Source organism: Platichthys flesus, chromosome 6, assembly GCF_949316205.1.
Source record: "Platichthys flesus chromosome 6, fPlaFle2.1, whole genome shotgun sequence".
Taxonomy (NCBI): domain Eukaryota; kingdom Metazoa; phylum Chordata; class Actinopteri; order Pleuronectiformes; family Pleuronectidae; genus Platichthys; species Platichthys flesus.
The window spans coordinates 13,508,561-13,528,017 of NC_084950.1; the positions used below are offsets into that span (position 1 = coordinate 13,508,561).

At 41.8% G+C, this 19,457-nt stretch overlaps 1 protein-coding gene across 2 annotated transcripts in view; it reads left to right on the top strand.

The window, feature by feature from the left end:
- The window catches only part of roraa (RAR-related orphan receptor A, paralog a), a 178,442-nt gene that overhangs the window by 131,894 nt on the left and 27,091 nt on the right, over nucleotides 1-19,457 (top strand). The window contains exon 1 of one of the 2 annotated variants that reach the window (XM_062390124.1): nucleotides 5,722-5,819. The exons of the other annotated variant lie outside the window; for it this stretch is intronic. Coding sequence (XP_062246108.1) covers nucleotides 5,789-5,819 — 31 coding nt within the window. The 5' untranslated portion in view covers nucleotides 5,722-5,788. Of the gene's footprint in view, nucleotides 1-5,721; nucleotides 5,820-19,457 lie in introns of those variants that run through there. 2 annotated transcript variants of the gene reach the window in all.

Sequence of the window (19,457 nt, forward strand, 5' to 3'; positions counted from 1 at the left end):
ATTGTGTTTGCTTGCGTTTGCATTGAGTGACAGATGGAAAAAGTGAAAATAATGCTGAGCTGGCCGTGGGGCTACTATGTCTATAGATGATGAAGGGCAGTGAATATTGTTACAAACATGGAGTCATCTAATCAGCGTGTAAGTGTAAAGATGCAAAAGTACAGGACTGGCTTACAGCTGCAACATCGCTAGACTAGACATATGGAGGACCATACATGACATAAGTAAAAATAAATAAATAAATAAATGTATAAATAAATACAGAAATAAATAAATAAATGAATAAATAAAAATGGAAATAAATAAATAAATACAGAAATAAATAAATGAATATGTTAATACCAAAAGAAATGTCAAAAGAAATGTCTTAAATATATTTTAACATTTATTTTTTCCCTGATACATTTCCTTTGCATTTGCAGTGTCCTTATGCTAATGAGAAAGGCGGGCCTAGCCGCAGTCTCATGCAGGATTGGTCACAGGAGTGTAATGATCCAGCCCTACTACTTCTGCCTTTCAATGCTGGTGTCCAGTAGCTGTTTGGGACGTTGAGCCAGTTCACACTTAAAATGAACTAGTTCAAGTTCAGAGGGTTAGTTAAGGTTATTTTTTATTGGGATGATTTAGCTGTCAGTAGTCCTGACTGTGAGCGACACGTCTCGTGTTGTAATGAGCACAATGAGCGAGCCGAGAGGAGGAGGAAACAGAAACTCCAGCTCGGTACAAACCACCTGCCGCCTCTGCTCTGAACATGAAGCCGCTGATCTCTGAGCAGATGTGACCAGAGAAGCTCTGTGTTTTCACTGTTTCCACTGTTCCAGAGTCACTAACTGCCTGCTTCACGGTGAAGAGCTCAATCTCAGTCACTGCCCGTGTCTCTGAGCGATTGTGTGGCGGAGCGCAGGGGCTGTGTGTGTGTAGCTCAGTTGACCAATCCTGCTCGAGACTGAGGTTAGGCCCGCCTTTCTCATTAGCATAAGGACACTGAAATGTGGAAATAAATAAATGTGGAAATAAATAAAAGTTGCAATAAAAGTGGAAATAAATAAATAAATGTGGAAATAAGTTTAAGACATTGATTTATTTAATTCTGCATTTATTTCCATATTTATTTATTTATTTCCACATTTATTCCAACTTTTATTTTTCGATTTCAGTGTCCTTATGCTAATGAGAAAGGCGGGCCTAACCTCAGTCTCCAGCAGGATTGGTCAACTGAGCTACACACACACAGCCCCTGCGCTCCGCCACACACTCGCTCAGAGACACGGGCAGTGACTGAGATTGAGCTCTTCACCGTGAAGCAGGCAGTTAGTGACTCTGTGGAACAGTGGAAACAGTGGAAACACAGAGCTTCTCTGGTCACATCTGCTCAGAGATCAGCGGCTTCATGTTCAGAGCAGAGGCGGCAGGTGGTTTGTACCGAGCTGGAGTTTCTGTTTCCTCCTCCTCTCGGCTCGCTCCTTGTGCTCAGTACAACACGAGACGTGACGCTCACAGTCAGGACTACTGACAGCTAAATCATCCCAATAAAAAATAACCTTAACTAACCCTCTGAACTTGAACTAGTTCATTTTAAGTGTGAACTGGCTCAACGTCCCAAACAGCTACTGGACACCAGCATTGAAAGGCAGAAGTAGTAGGGCTGGATCATTACACTCCTGTGACCAATCCTGCATGAGACTGCGGCTAGGCCCGCCTTTCTCATTAGCATAAGGACACTGCAAATGCAAAGGAAATGTATCAGGGAAAAAATAAATGTTAAAATATATTTAAGACATTTCTTTTGACATTTCTTTTGGTATTAACATATTCATTTATTTATTTCTGTATTTATTTATTTATTTCCATTTTTATTTATTCATTTATTTATTTATTTCTGTATTTATTTATACATTTATTTATTTATTTATTTTTACTTATGTCATGTATGGTCCTCCATATAGACACACTGCGCTGCTCTGTGGAAAATCCATCAGCTGTAATGAGGTAACAGTTTCCTGTAGCTACACATTATACCATAATACAACATTATACCATGGCAAAGCATTGGCATGTGGTTTTTAAACTCCCCCTGTCCTTATTCAAACTGGTCTCTTAATGCAGCCCTCCACAATCCTCTGGACATAACCCAATAGTGTCATCTATTTTCACTGAAATAGATATTCCCTTTGTTGTCTGCGTGATTTATTGAAGTCTTCCCACAAGTGGAAGCCCCCAGGAAATTGCCTGGAATGGCCCTAAATTGGTTTATGATTGTGTGGTGTGGGCCGGTGCTGTTATGGTTCTAATGTTATGCCCTCCACTCCTTGGCATCTATATTAAATTGATCTGTATTGTTTTCATGGAGTGCCTGTTGGAGCTTGTTAATTCTGCCGCTGCTTGGGGCGGCTGGTGCAGCTCCAAACACCCAGGTGGCTCTGTGGCAGGAATATAAGCCTCAGCTTTCCGAAATGCTTGCAAAAAGATCAGGACATGCAAATTGAGGAAGTTTATAAGTGTTTATCTTGTGGGGTCAAAGGCCACGAGGTGTAACGGCACACAGGCTGCATGTCCTCGGTCTCAGAGGCCAATCCAGAGTTGTAAGAGTTAACGTGGATCAGCTGCGTGGTGAGTCTGTGCGTGGAATGGCTACTGACAGACTTAATGAGGCCATTATCAGCTTTGGTCCTGTCCTCTCCTCCAGGGGCACCAGTAGATGCTCTGCTTCTCATCTCAATTGAATTTAATTCCAGAGGGCTTGTTTACAGTAAATACATTTGCCTGAATTAAAGTGTGAGACACTTGACTAGGATAGACTAAATGCAAAAATGTATGATTTTGTCTGTACCAGTAGTGCGTTGGCAGAAACTTTACATCTATCTCTGTTTTATAATCAGGAGCATAAAGAAATGTCTGAAATGATTCTATCGATGGCTTCACTTCACCACATTTAATACCCACAGACATTTCACCGTCAGGGCCTCTGTGGCTTAATCAATGCTGTAATGAACAAGTATCAGCAGCATATTGGCATACTGTCACCGCTAATGTGGAGCAGTCAAGGAAGAGCGTGATCAAGACTAAACGAAGCAGCTGTCGTGGTATCGTCTGTCCTTAGGTATAGGCCTGGGACCTCAGCGTTTTAACATAATTATATACAGTTGGGGAACTATGTTTGTTGTAGAGCAGAATGAAGTAGAACACAACCCACATTGGTTTATTTAAATTGGATGGTTTTATGTTAGCTTACCCAAATAACAGAAGAAAATAATATATTTATCCATAGGTAAGGTTTGTATAAAACCATGCAAATGTTTATGGTTTATTTGCCCAGGCTTGGAGATATTGATCACTGCGATATATTTCCTCAATACAGTAAAGGTGATTGGAATTATGCTTGTCCAAGTACTGAACATTAAGGGACACACAAAATACCATCCTATAAGAACATACTGCCAATAGCTTTGATAGAATGTCTTTGGTTGAGTAGTATTACTACATTTTGTGTGTCTGTGTTTCCCCTTTAACTGTGGAATTTTAAAATTATAAAAAAACAAGTGAGTGGACAATGAGACCCTTTGTGATCTAAAACCTTGTTTGGTTCACAGAAAATCTGAGTGGAAAGCTACTTATTTATACCCCAAAATGATTAATCCAGCTGAGTTTCCTGTGTGCTACTGTTATCTTGATTTTAATGTGACATTTAAGAATTATTTTTTTTCTAACATATAACCTAACCTATTGGGAACCCCCTCAGAACCTGGTCCCCTCACCACGTACTTTGAATGTACGTAGACAAAACATTAGCTTCTCCTAACTTTATGCTTATGACTGTAATACAGATGTTATCCTCCTCCTCCTCTCAGATGCTCTTGGATAACCAACCAACCGACTCAAACCAGGCTATCATCGCATGTGTTGTTGTTTTTTCTTCTTAACCACAGCTCAGTCTTAAGCCACAGAGTCTCACTCGTCTGCTGGTTCTAGAGAGACTGATGGTGCAGCCAGTTCCTGAGAGACGACCACAGATAGTGGCAGTTAAACATGTTCCTGTGTGGCACTTGGCCCTGACTCATCTAGTGAACTTCTTTGCAGTCTCTGACATCACGTTGTTTTGAATAGTTTTACTGGAGCTCTGTCGCTGGCTGGTTTGTATCCCAGGCACGCCTCATTTGATGCTATCAGTCTCTGAATGATATTTTGTTCATTAGACGGTGTGCAGTAAGAGACCAGTGTTGACACAACGTGAGCTAATGTGTTTAGTGACTCTAATGGATCATAGAGGTCCTAATGAAACATTGTCATGGGAAGATTTATGTTGCAAGCTGCTGAGTCCTCATTTCCATTTTATATGTGGGTAGATGTACCTTTATTCAATGAACAATAGAATCGAATGAATATGGATATTTAGTGTGTAAAATAGGGATAAATTAATTGTCAAATTACATTGTTGATATCAAAATATTGCCATCATTCTTTGGCAAAGATACCATGTTTCTGTAGCGTTATTAATATCATGGAGAATGTGAAATGAAACTCCAAAATTAGTGCTGTATATATATATAATATTTATCCACCTTTAATTTTTCAATTTCAAATATTGCAGTGATTGAAGCTTTTTGATATTTGTCTTGAGATGGGGAGGATATGTGCGGCCAGCTTATTCATGGAAATGCCAAATGCAACGTGGTTATTGGCCAGGGCTGGATTGCACTAAAACCAGAATATAGTATCAGAGAGAGGCAGCTGGTTAGGAGTCGGAACAGATTATCATATGAGAGAGGATGAGCGAGGAGAGGGGGAGGTGAAAGACAGTGAAAGAGAGAGAGGGGTATAGGGACTCGAATGGAAAGCGGGGGGCCAAAGCGAGGGGCACGGGAGGGAGAGAGGGAGAAATGATAGCACGAAACTCATCGCCAGGTCGCTGTGGGGTGGAGGGGATCATCCAAACCCTTCCGTCACTATCTTACCTTCCTCACCTGTCAAAAAGAGTGTGTGAGAGCCGTCTGAGTGTGGGTGTGTGGGTGAGAGGGGGAGAGAGAGAGACGGGGAGGGGGGGGGGGAGCGGGTCCTCTGAGGGGTCAGGGCAAGAAGCTGAGACTCCACTCATCTTCTCTCTGAGCAGGGCCCACCGCTGCTTGCAGACATCTGGCCTCACACTGATCACTCATATCTACAGACAGCGAGGAGAAGACGAGCGGAGCGCTTCCATTTTTGAGCCACAGAAATGTACACTTCCCCTCTTATCCAACCTCTCCACGCTTCTCTCTCTCTCTTTTTCCTTTGCTTCCTCTTCCTTTTGTTTCTTCAGCTCTTTTCCCCCTTCATCCCCGTCTACAGCCTTTTATCCCCTCTTTGACTCTTTTCTTATCCCTGATATTGCACCATTTTAAAGGCAAAAAAATACAACAGGGAAGCATAAAGGGGCAGAGGAAGATTGCGAAAAACCGGTGTCTGCTAGAACTGGTTCTGACTTTATCCTCATACTGAAGAGATAAGCCTGAGAAGATAGTGAGAGTGTGCTGTGTCTAGCAAGCCGGTATACAAGGCTCTGACTGCAATCAGTGGGAAGAGGGCCAGCTTCCCTGCCTGAGCTCTCAGCGCCCCTACTGGCTGCACGCTGTGCCAATCAAAGGCTGGTGGGTGGGGAGCAGTCAGACATGAACGCTGATGTCACAGTCACATGGATTCTGGTGTGGTCATGCTCGGAGGCTGAGAGACAGAGCTGTGCTGGCCAGCTGCTGCTGAGACAGCAGTGGAGGGCTTTGCGCTGGTGATAGTTTTTCTCTTATGGACTCGAAGCTTAATGATGTATTTTGTGATTTCAGCTATGAAAGGTAAGAGCAAAAAACGCATTCTGATCCTTTACCCAGAGTAACAAGTAGGGAAGTATGGCTCCTCTATTCATAGCCTGCCAACTCTTTGCATTTCATTTGCAAGGCATGAATGTGACAGCGAGGGAAGGAGAGAGAGAGAGAGAGAGAGAGAGAGAGAGAGAGAGAGAGGGAACTACAATAATATAGTCCTTCTGAATGTGTGCAACTGAGTTAAGCTTTGTTAATATTTCTGTACATGCATGGACAGAATTTTTTTTTTAATTCTGAAAAAACAAATGAGCTAGTAATATCCAACTTATTCAAACCTGCAAAGCTTTTTTTTTGCCTGTGATTTTATTTTCCTTAGTGTGTTTTCTTACTTCTACTGTTGTGTAGCTGGTGTAATCTTTGTAAGGGTACGTGTCTGACAATAACTACTCCCGAGCCTCAGAACAGAAGTTTTCTTACATTTTTCTGGCGTTGATGGGAGGTAGCATGCGAAGAGACTGGTAGTGAGGGGGGGGTTGCTGGGGGTCCTGTCGCTATTCCTCTCTGTCCCATTCTTAATCCTGTTGTTCCAGTCCAGAGGACGTGTCTGTTCCGCGGGAAGATGTGCGTGGCAGTGTTGAACGTGGGTCGCAGACGGGCGACAAGGCACTGGCGCGACTGGCAGACTGTGATTCTTGGAGTTGATACTGGTGCATGTGTGTTTGTATCTGTGTGTGTTTGAGTGAGTGTGTGTTGTGTTCCACTGACCTATTTTTTGGGTAGTCAGGTTTACATGTGTGGCCATGAGAGCAGCACTGGGTCCTCCCAGTCGCTGTGATGTTGATCTAGGATGCTTAATCCCGGCTCTTCCACCCCCTCCATCATACAGGCATACATGCGTACACACACACACTCTCTCTCACACATGCACACATCCATGCAGACAGATTCAGAAAGGGCTGGCAGACATACAGTAGAGTACCCACTTCTCTCATGCTTGCTTGCACACATACACGCACACACACACAATCATGTTGTTCACACACATGAATACACTCTCATTCTTCCACATAAAGAAATGTGAACAATCATATCCAAACATATGTGCTCATATGCATCTGTGATACAGTCAAATACAATTTCCATGATGTAGCAGAGAAAGCGAGGTCTCTGTGTATTAAAATAGAAATAGCTTCTCTCATCCCACCTGTCCAAAATTACATTCACTGTTGTCTTTTCAACATATAAAAACAGTAGATGTTACAAAAACGTCAGTGTATAAGCAAATATAATTAATGTCTGTAAAAGTAATAATATAATAAAATTTGGATTTAATATAAGTAATATTGATAGTAGTGTATCTCTAATTTCCATTTATAATTAACATATTATTTTGCATTCAAAATCCTGTTGAGTATTGTGCTCTTTGTAAGAGACTGGTTAGTATGGACATATAGCGCCATGTTTATATGAAGTGATGAATCTGTCCTCTGTGAAGAAGAGGGAGTTCAGAACTTTGTCCTCTTTTTACTGAAACTCGTATGAGAAATGGCCTTTGACCTATTGTCCTTTAAATGCAATTTATAGTTAGATGAAATCACATATTTTTATATTGAATTGAGTGTCTGATGTATTGTAGTTTTATCCCTTGTGGTGTATACAAAATATTGACATTTTTATATTTCTTCCTCTTCATAGTTTACAACATTTTAAAAACTATATTTTTTTAAGATATCAAATTAATTTAAATCATTAGGTTTTAATGTGTTTGTTAACCTGTCTAGTAGCCAGTTTTCATCTTTCCGTTTAGCTTCGTCTTTCCATTACTATTATTCCTTTCAGTTTGAAAGGAGCTGCTGGTGTCATTTGGCTACTGCGACAATGTCAGAAATTAAATTAGAATGTGAACAAGCTTTATAATTGGAAACTAATTTAAACAGAAGTAGTAATTTCTTCCTGAAAAAGGTCAGTGAAATGGATGAACAGCTCAATGACTTCTTGCTGCCTTGGCATGCACCTCTTCATTATGTTAATATGTCTGCATGATTATTCTGCATGTGCCTTTTTTCTCAGTGATCTTTTTCCCCCCACTGTTTTTCATACTGTACTCCACCATCACCAGCACCACCACCACCTCCCGATTCAGCCTCTCTACCACAACACTGCCTCTCAAGCACCTAATTACCTGTAATGGAAACATCCCTCTCATTACCCCATGCAAATTAGCCAGCCTACTCAGCACAATTAAGATGAAAATTCCAATTACATAATTAAAGAAAGTTGTTTGATGTGTGGATCGACAGAAAAAAGTAAAAAGTGCGTTGTGCCCATTGAACATATAATTAACCCTTTATAAAAATGAAATCGTGGCATGGTACAGCAGCAGGGTTTTTAAATTGTTGAAAGCAAAGCCCAGTGAGCGACTACAGTGTGTGTAGACTGCACATAAATATGTGATTCAACACGAGTGTGTACTAGACTGTAAAAAATGTTCTGGGGCCGCAGAGAAGGTAAAGCTAAATATCTTGTGATAGGCGCTTTAAGGCTATGTTAACAAGGCTGTAAATATTTGCTGTAGATTTGGAACTCTTTGTCTCTTTTCATCAGTGGCTGATTGAGGCGCTCACTACCCAGTGCTGCAGGCTCTCACACATTAAAGCAGAGGTTAACAAGATTGGCTATTATCCAGTTAGGGACTGAGGACAAGAAGAGCCAAAGGAAAAATCGCCACAGATTAAGGTGAAGGCAAATATAGCACAAATCACCTGCCAGGATTTAAAATAAAAGATTACAATTAAAAAGAAGGAATATTTTAGTGTAAAATCATTTCTATGTGAAAGTGAAACAACTGCAATAACATAGTATCAAGAATCACATTTTTTTTAAACAATTGTAAATTGCATTTTCTGCATTTACTGAAAATGTCCCCTCCTCTGGAGGAGAACTTACATTGAAAAGATAATATCTGAGCAGAGGGAAGACAAAACAAACACGCAGAGTGCATGTGTGCCTCAGCCCTCTCTCTTGCCTGTTGGCTGGCGGAGGAAGTGGAATGGCGTCCCCACATGTTATTAAAGTGTGTGAGGTGTGCCAGTCTGCGTTGTACACACTGAGACGAACATCCTGTTTCCCTGGCTGGGTGTGTGGAGGGACTGGTTAATGAGATATTGACTGCCCATCGAGGGCATGGATTTTTGATTTGGCTCCACAAAAGTTGAGAGGAGAGGATCAATTGCTGAGTCTGATAGAGTTTAATACAGATTATTAGTTATGTTTGTTTTATATTTTATTTTTAATTCTAGTGCGATAAATCACATGAAAGATGATCATTATCAATCACCAGTGAATGAATATGATATCAATAAATAGATCAAAATAAAAATACTGTAAATTAATTTAAATAATTATCTTAATTTGCGTCATGCATATGAAAACAGTATAATTGAAGTAGTACTTAATTAGAGGAGATTGATACCCAATCAATATCTAAGCCGTATTGATAGCTGTCAAACTGATTTCCCCTTTTTCCTTCAGAAACACATTTTTTGGGGCCAAGTAGTTTTTATACTGCACAAATATTAATCTATAAATCCAACCAAGCCACTGCCAGGCTGCCAGACAGCTCAAGTCAGTTTTCTTGTCGTCTCAGTCACACTTTGTAGTTTTGACAGATTAGCCCAATCACAGGCAAGGTTAAATGACTGTCTTGTCCCATGCCCAATTAAACAGCGGGATACAACAGACAGCAGCAGCTCAAGATAACCATCCGGCTGAATGAGATACATTTTGTTCATTCTGAAACATGCACACAAGTTCAGTCCGGTTTCTCAATCTGGCTCTCCAGTCAGGTAAAACACCTGAGCCGGGCTTAGTCAAATGCCTCTTACTATAGGGTAATTTCCTTTACTACTTTCACTCAGTATTGGTGGAGTCACTTATAGGCCCTTTGAAGTGTCTCCCTGTCATGCAGCATTTAGCTGCTGATAGAATACCTGCTCTCTCAGCACTTTCTTAGATAATCATGTACCACAGTCCACAAAGTTAAATAACATATTCACTTCCTTCCTGCTCCTACTGTAGAAAATGTAAAGACAGTAGGGATGGGCCATTGCTCTCAGAAACCCATCTTGCATTTATTTAAAATACTAGCATGCATGCTTTTAGCATTGACTAGTCGTTTAAGTAAAATCAAATACAGAGATGACTAATAAGAACAAATAACATTGTATGGGGCCTTACATTCCCTGCTTTGCCCTGTGTGCTGTGCCACTTGGGGCTCAGAAGTTAACAATTTTTTTAAGAGAGTGAAGGGTGAAGTTTTTCCCCTCCTGTACTTTCATTCTGAGCATGTATCGTACCATTGGCTTTTTTTCCTCTTTGGGCCTCTGGAGGGCTGTCCATTGGCTTTTTGAAGTTGCATCAAATAGGAAATGGGGGAGAAAAAGCATTATTGATTTTGCGTTTTGTCTGACTCAAACACTGAGGACAGAAAAACACATAAGGAGTTAGGTGTTGGCAGTGGGGCAGCTCTGTCTCTTGTGTGCGAGCCATAGGGAGACGGTACGGGGGAAACAACCAAAAGAGGTAGAAGGTGAGGAGGAACACCAGACAACACTAATGCATCTCTCCCTCGAGTCGTTCGCTTGAGTCCTCTAGCTTCCATCATTTCTCCTCTCCTTTCTGTTCGTAATGGCAGAGTAAATAAAGCCCATCACTGTACAGCTGGAGACAAACCTCCGTCTCTTCCCGCCATGTCGGATAGCTTTTCCTCCTCCACGTCTTGCCGGTGACTCCCGAGCTCTGACAGCACTCTCCAGTTGACCTGCTTTTCCATGAAACACCAAGCTGCTCTCTTCTCAGTTGTAATCAGATCTCTCTGCTAGGCAAGCACACTGGCAGCAGGCAAGAAGAGGAGTATTGTTTTAGTAGTTTATCACCTTTACCCTTCTCCTGTGTCAGTCCAGCAGAGGTGAGATGAGAGGGGAGTACTTCTCTGGTGTTAATGTGACCTGGGCTGACGAAGAAGGAGTCCTCAGGGGCAGCCGCTGATAAGAGCTGTCGCTTGAATGGATTGCTCAGCAATTATGCTACAGTTCTACCAACATAGTCGATTTCCTAGGTTGCACACATCGACGTCTGTGGAATTTGTAGCGAGACAAAAGACTGTAAATAGCGATGGCATTGCCAGAATTTCAGCAAAAATATGCTGTAGAGTCAGGGAATGAAGAAAGGGTCAAAGGTCACAACATGCTAAGTCACACTCCCCTCAGCTCCATGGAGAGCGACTGCGGCATCCAGGGACCCTGGTGGGGAACAAAGGATGAAAAATGAGAGGTGCATGGAATTTTGATGAGATGAGGGAACAGGCAGCGTTATAACAAAGGTCGTCACAACATGCACTCTGCCGCTTGATTACAAAAGAGAGAGAAGTGTGTGAGGCGTTTGATTACATGTCCCAGCAGAAGCCATTAGGGGTTCTACTTGTAGGATGGCATCATTTACACTCATCTGGTCTGTCGTCTTTCGCTGATGAACAAACAATGGATTGCAAATCCTCCTGAGCACTAGGGGGTGCTCTTCAAGTAAGACGTCAGCTTTCCAGAGTTTTGAAGTTGTTACAGCCTCCTAACTTTGCCGTCAGTACCTATGATGCATTTCACAACCGCAGAGCAGATCGCAACAAAGCAGCATGACTCTCCCAGAGGATCCTGCGCAGACCGGAGTGAGAACTCACTCTCAAGGTTAGCAGCGTCAGGTGCTCCTCAATCCAACTAAGATGCATGAAAGCAATTGTATCATCATAAATAACAAAGAAAAACAGCCTTGCCAGAGCAGTCTGCTTAAGATTGATTTTTATGCACATGCATTCATTTGAAATAAAAGAAATGCTGTTTCAGAGCTAATTACAAAGATGAAAGGAGGGAGAATGTGCAAGGCAGTGAACTTTGTTTAAAGGCGCAGCACATGGCTTATTCAGGGACATGCTAATGAAAACCAACCCCAACTTTATGAACTCATTGTATGTGTGTTCAGAGTTAAACTGTATTCGCACAGTTGATATACAACACAGCAGAAAAAAACGCCCTCGTACGTGTCAATCTCGACATCCTAATTCAGCGAGACAGGCATCGCAGCCAACTGAACAATGGGTGTCCTAAACAATGAGTGTGTGGATGTTTCCCAGCTGGAGCAGAGGGGTTAACTGACTGTGGAGAGATCCTTGACCCATCTGAGATGAGCTCCCCGCCCCCTCCAGCAATGTGGAATATATGATTGCTGATTATGAGTTTATTCCCCATCGTGCTGAGCCTTTTGCATGTCAGAATCCATCCCTCCCCAGCTGAACTGATTAAGGAGCTGGAGATGATGCTACAGCTCTCAGCAATTGCTGAAAGACTCTCAGAGAGCCTGGTAATCTGGAGTGCAGCTGGCAATCACCCACCGCTGACTCTTTTGGAGGCTTTTCGGGTTGTTTTGTTGTTTTCAAGTGTTTTTTTTTGGCATATTGTTGTCTTTGTTCCCCTGGGCTTCTTGTTTCTGGATGAGAGCTTCCCTAGTGCTGAGCACAGGTCCTTGTCAACCTGGGTGCTCAGCTCAGCCTAGTCCAGCCTCAACAACAGCGGCGTCAGCAAAGACCCTCGCTCAAAGTCTCAGGGTGTTCTTATGATCTGCCTCTTACAGGAGCTTAATTTGTATCCTCATCCCTGATGTAAAAAAACAGAAACTATCTTTGCTCATTTTCATTTTCCTACAGTCCAACACATGGGACAAAGCCATCACATAAATTGAAAGAAATAGCGCCTCGAAAAAATGTATCCCCATATAAACTGTAAGTGTTTACGTGCCATTCAGTGGATTCCTGTCATGGGGAAACAAATAGAGTTTTCTAGCAAAAAAAGACTGGCACGGCTGCTTTATTTGCGTGCAGGGATCTGTCGCTTAGTGACAAATCAGCAGCTGTCGTCTCGAAGTTTACTTTTTGTCAATAGTTGCAGGGGAGAGGAAGACAGTCGTGTTCCTAGTGTGCTGATGGCTGTTTTAATGCCTTTAATGTGTGACTTGGGGAAACAGCGGAGGAATGTGCCCAAACAGAGCATTCTCAGTTACTATCAAAGCCGTACAGCCCACTGCTTATGACGTCCCACTGTCAAACGCATCACCCACAGTTTAACTGCTTATTGCTTAAATGCTGAAATGCTTTGTTGTAACCCAGTGAAAAAGTAATTAATTTACGGATGTTCAATTCAGACCAAAAATATTACCCAAACTCTTCTGTCTGAATACACCGGTTCCAAGACCTATACGTCATTGAATATACCAGAGAAGTACAACTGTCATTTAATCATACTTGGCTAATTAAATGCTAATGTTAGCATTCCTTGATCTGCATTAAAGAGAATGGAGTTCCAGGCGTGACGCCATGAGTCCCATAGATCTGTTTCCTTGTGTAAATGAAATGCTTTAACCTGGAACACTGCTGTGACGAAAGACAGCAAACATGTCCCGTGTCTAACCACGTTGTCTGAGAAGTGACGAGTGGGAAGCTCCTCCCAGATGCTGTCGATCTCTGTTTGTGTGTGAGGTTTGAGAAGGCATGTGATCTGGATCTCTGTCGCAGGAAATCTTTATGATTTTGATATAAAAATAAAGGATTTGATTTTACAAATGTGTACAAATATTTCTAATCACATCTCACACCAAATAGATGTTCAAGAATTGTTCATATCTTTTGGCAATAAATTGAAAAATATAAACCCATGGAACCTCATGCTTAAATTTCATTTGCATAAAGAATGTCTTTGTTTCATGAACAACAGGCACATTTATTCTCATCATGCATCAACCTCACAGTTGTGCGTCACATTAGCTGTCACTGTAGATGTACTAAAGGTAAGAGGAAAGGAGGAATGATGGGGGATAGGTGAAGCACAATCTCCTCAAACTGAGGATGATCAGAGTCAAACTCCTGTATCTTTGACATACCTTGCTAACCCGTCTGAGTGGGTAAGGAAGTTGTTTTTTGATCTTTTGACACATGATTACATTGGGGCCTTTCTTCTTTGATCTTAGCATGGATTTTTTTTTTTTTTTCTCTTGATGTGGGATTATTATAATTTATACATAAGGGATTTTGTTTTTTTCTTGGGCCTCAGCAAACTTGAGTAAACATTGTGTATGTAGTAGCTTAACATTGTGTTCATTTACACAATCTCATTAGCGAGTCCTAAGGTAATTAATCAGACGCCCTGGTATATAAGAAGATAGACACCGTTCAAATAATTTATTCCTTTCTGCTCTTACCGAGTGTGAGAAAAAGTGTCTGATCAATTCTCCCTTAGATGTATCTCTTTGAAGACATGCAATGTCTTATGAGAGCACCACCACTTTATTTATTCTCTAGAAACTGAAGCCTGCCGACCTTGCATATTCCGTACAAACATTGATGTGGATTGTTGCCTGTATCCTCCTAATAGCCAACAATATACCCTAAATATGGGGTACCTCGTAACCCTAATTAAACCCATGCTGGTATAAAACATTTACTTTGCTGCCCGTGTTGAAACACTGCAGCTTGAGTTAGTATTAGAGTTTACAGTTCAGTGTTGGCCGAGGTAAATACATAAAAAAATAATACATAAGGTCTGATTCTATAGTCTCATTGCCTTCTTGCTCAAACGTCTGTGCTTAATGAATTTGTGTTTCCAGGCAGGACTTCATGAAAGAGGAAAAAACATACATCTCTGTCCTTTATTCAAATGTGGTCAAGGAGATCAGGGGAAGAATTGTGGGAGGGCCATCTTTGTATGGTAAAGTTGGTGCATATTTGCAAGCAGAAGGTTTTAATGACAGATAGTAAGTGCACTGAAATGTTCGCAAGAGCTTCACTGAAACCAAACTGAACAGCTTTGAGACGTTGTGCAGTCAACAAAGATGAAGACAACATCTGTTAATGCTATAGCTGACGTAATCACTTCACGAACGTAACCCATTATGAAGTATGTTTGTGTTCACATTGCCTCGTCGATAAAGGTAATTTACACCAGATATAACCAACACTTTGAAAAGAATGAAAACACAATGTTCCCAATATTTTTTGAATATTCAGAAATGCCTGGATTTTAATTTATGAAATATTTACATGGCTATGCATCTGCACCCTGATGCAAAGATGTTTATTAAATAACAACGCATGCAGAGTTCTGAGAAATATTTTTCAAAAAGTATCGTAAAATTTTTAAGCAGAAATTGCTAAACACCAGCATTTTTTTTTTCCGCTTGACTATTGAATTAACCTGACAATGCTCCCTCTGTATTTAGAGCCATAGTAGCCCTGCAGTAAGAATTCTATTTTGGGGGGGGGTTTCAATGATTCATGGTTGTGCATAACAATTCTTAGAGCAATCAAATGTAGACAAACTTTGATTAAAGGAATGTAAAATAATGTTGCAAGGAGTCATAAGGAGAACTGTTTTCATCTGCAAGCACAAACTGAAAACATGTGCAGCACAAGACAGTAGCTCCTGTCAGATATTTAAATAGGGAACTTAAAACCCAAACTTAAAATGTAATGTTAATGTCTATCAGTCTGAAATATGATCCATATATGTGTCCATATACAGTTGGTCCAGAATTTCTAAAGACTTCAGCGCTGTAAACCATTAATTCTCCGACATATACGTGTGTTAACATAAACAAGTGTCGGTGCGTTTTTCACGTCGGTTCTACCACATGAAAGAGAAAAGCAGGGGTGGTGTTTTTCACCAGCTCAGTTTCTCTCAGGCAGTCCAGAGATTGTTCACTTTGCATTGTTTCCTGAATGTTATCCATAGGCAACAGATATTTTATGGCTATTACCGATGTATGTTTATAAGATAGATTTGATGTCACAATAGTATATCCCTTGAGCAACCACAAAAGCCTCCAATAAAGAAGGGTTTATTTTTGAAACTACAGGAGAGGCTTGCTGCAGATTAATTCCAGTGTGTGCCTCTCATTGTGGGGGAAACAAATTGGGCTGCATGAATCTCAAATCTATTCCTGAAACATGCTATTGTGTTTAATGTGATTGGATGCCTCTGCATTGCCTCTGAACGAAAAAAGGAAGCAAACCCTCGCGACTGGATGCAAGCTCCAAGTACAGTAATGATGGCTCTGTGTTTCTCAATTGACCCAGGCGTGCTGTCTAAATACAATATGGATGTGCAGGGCTTCCTGTGTACTCCAGTGCTGGGAGACTATTTGCTGAAGGTCATTTGGGATCATAGCGTGCCATTAATAATTCCTGAAAGCATCCAACATCTCCATCTGTTCTGCCGCATCCATCGCTCCACTTCAAAGACAAAGGCAGCATTTGCAGGTTAGCATTAAACCTGCCTCCAGGCTAAGATGTTGGAGGTGGGATTCTTTGTTGAGAGAACATATCTCTGGTCATCAGGGTGTGATGTTTGCATGTTTGCTGCGCCCACAGCTTTATCTTATGAACACGTAGGTACACAAAGACTTTCAGATGTACCCGGACTGTGTATCGTGGTAATTGTGTGTGTTTTTCAGCTTTCACTAGCTGAGTCCGGTTAACGTTTCCAGGTGTAGTAGCAGGTACAGTTTACATGGGATACAATTACCTGCTGATTATAATTTTAAACAAAGCATTTAATAATGTGCATTTTGTGTTGTTGACCAAACAGCACACATTAACCTGCATGCACGGCTTTCATTGCAGTAAAATTTAAACAGGTCTCAATGACAGCCCCACTTCAGATACGGAGGAGTCCTGCAGGGAGTAAATGGATGTTTGGCAGCGGCGTGTGCTGCCCGGGCCTGGTGGGCGCAGTGGGCGAGGAGGCAAGTGCCTGGCTGAGTGAAAGATGGCAGTGTGCAGGCAGAGTGTATGCACACAGCAGAGAATGTGACAGGAAACAGTGAGACTCCTGCTCCCGCTGCTCCATCTTTCTCCTGCCAATGATAGACCTCCACTTTAATATCGTTAATAGAAGGACTGTGGCCGTCATGATGTACTCGGAACATCTATTCCACCCACTCATCACTCAGATGTAGCTAATCATAAAGAGGTATTTGGTCTATTTAGAAAGAAGAGGAATGGAAGTCTCAGCTTGTGCAAAGACATGTCATGATTTACGGTAACTTAAAAAGAGTACAGCGTGTGATTTGATGAAGCTCACGGTTATTACTGCTTCATCCCTCACATGTGGTCTGCTGATAAAGCACCTGTGCCCATGAAGTAACTCCACCATCGTTCAGCCCTTGGCTCTCATACTGTACTGTAGGGCTGACCAGTGAGTCTACTCAAATCACCATCAGCTCCAAACTGCTTAGGCTTGCCTATTTGAATTTCACATCTCTGCTGACTCATAACCCTGTCAGGACCTTTCTTCTTTATCATGTCTGTGCCTCCGGTTGACTCTCATCACAAGCATTAGAAATTAATTATTCAGATTAGAAACGGAGCCACAATTACTGTGATTTTTGTCAAAGGCTTTGTTTTTTGGCTGAATGTTGATATCAGATCGGGATCGCACACTGGAGCGCTTAGATTGTCTAAGAAAGCAATTGTGTTTATTCTGCATTAATTCATTCATGACATTTACGTGTAAGTTATTGTCTTTGTCACAACAGGCAGGAAAGAGAGCAGGAAATGATTTTGGCTGACGACCCACTCTCTAAAGTAGTCAGGTCGGAGCGTCTGCGTCGCTGCGCCGGCAGCTACGCAGGACAGCGGTTCAGATCAACATGATAAAGAGGGACTGATTGAGCTCCGTGCAGCCCCAGGAAGCTGAGCGTTGGGGTTCAAGGTTATCTGGACAAATCAGACTCCTGTTTCTATTCATCCCCTCCTCACCCACCAGCCAGACCTTCCTGGGCAAAGCAGCAAATTAGCAATTCTGATATCTGCAAGCAGGTCTGGCAAGGGAATGCCTGTGAATCCTAATGCCATGATTAAACTTTCATATCCGTCCGGGGGAAGTGCTGCATATACAAAATAAGCAATCTCTTTTTATTTTTCAGCACTTTAAGTATGTCTGTGGAGATGGGCAAACATAAACCCTTCAATACGGTTAAATGGCCTGGGTGTGGGGGAGGGGTCCCTTCAGTCACATCACTCAAGTCTTTGCTTTCCTTCAGTGGATATAATTGGTGTCAATATACTTAACAGAGGAAACTGCTTATGATTTAACGTGGCTCAGTAGTCGTTTACCATTGTTCTTCTGAAGCTTTGCATCTACACAAACAGGCCTCAGCCTTGTCAATGGTGCAACAGTATTTGTTGTGGAATAACATATTAAATGTTAATGATTAGGAGAAATGGAATACCCATGCCATGTTACACTCCCTTGATCGGCCATACTGACGGACAGGGAGCCTCAGTCCAAATCGTGAGCCGGGCCTGGATGTGGCCATTATGTAAGACGGTCTTATCAGCCTCCACCTCCTGCTGAGCCACAGCATCACTTCCCTCTGCTCCCCCTTGCTGGTGCTCCCAAAACATGGGCCTTCATTAGCAGGGCTAAATATCCCCGTTCTCTGCAATCTCTATCATTTCTTGCCTTGAGGCAATCCAATAATTACCTGTTCTCATTTCCCCTTCTTCTGGCCAGCAGCGGAGGGTTCTGACTTGCATTAGTTTGCATGAAATATTATCAGAATATTGCACATTTTCTCCATCCTGCAGCCTCTGACACAGGGAATATGGAGTCACAGGGGCTGTGATTGGCAGGTGCCCGTCTTTCATTTTCTTCTAAGAATAGCTGCTTTGTTCTTAAGTTACGGCGAGAATTTTGATGGAAGGAGGAATGAGTGCGTAATGTGTATAAAGGCCTTGGTTGCTTTGTTTAACATGTCTTCCATTATTTCTGGGCATTAGTGTTGTGTGTTGCATCCCTCTTTGTTACCGTCAGTTATGGTGGATTTTCTCAATTTGAACTCATCTGTGAGTTTTCCCTCAGTGTTGTAATAGAGAAGCATCTCTGTGAATTTGCAGGCTATGGGCAGAGAGACAGATGAGTACACAGCTTGCAGTGCCAGGGAGGGTAAGGCATCTTGTGTGGTTATGGTCAGTGTTATGGTCAGAAGGCCAGATGCACATATATTCTGCCTAACATTATTCCTATCAGTAATAATGTCCAGCAGCTCTGAATCAGGAGATGGATCAGCTTTACCACTAAAGGCAAGAAAATCCACTGAGCCTAACCTTAGCGGGTCAGAAGAAATTATATGTGATATTTCGGGTAAGCAATAAACTGTGTCTGATGTAGATATTTAATGCTGTACATCCACATTTCTGTTATGAACGTCTGCTGCTGTAGCGCAAATATTCCTACTACAAATATTGCTGTTTTTAGAAGCTAATGTCATGCATATTATTTGCCAAAATGTGTCTATTTTATGCCAATAAGGCTGTGAACATGGCAGTTTCTGCCAGGGAGGAGACTTATTTTAGCCAATTTAAAGCATGTCTTTAAATGTCATTCACAAATGCGTGTTGAAATTTTAAAGGACCTTCGTCCAATATGAAGTTGTTGTGGATGCATGCACGCAGTAAGTCAGTTTTAGTGTCTCCCCCCCTGCTTTGCTGTGGGAAGCGCTGATGATTTTGGACTTTGTGATGGTCACTTTAATCTCTAATGAGGGCTCGTCTCTGGCTCGGCTCGGCCC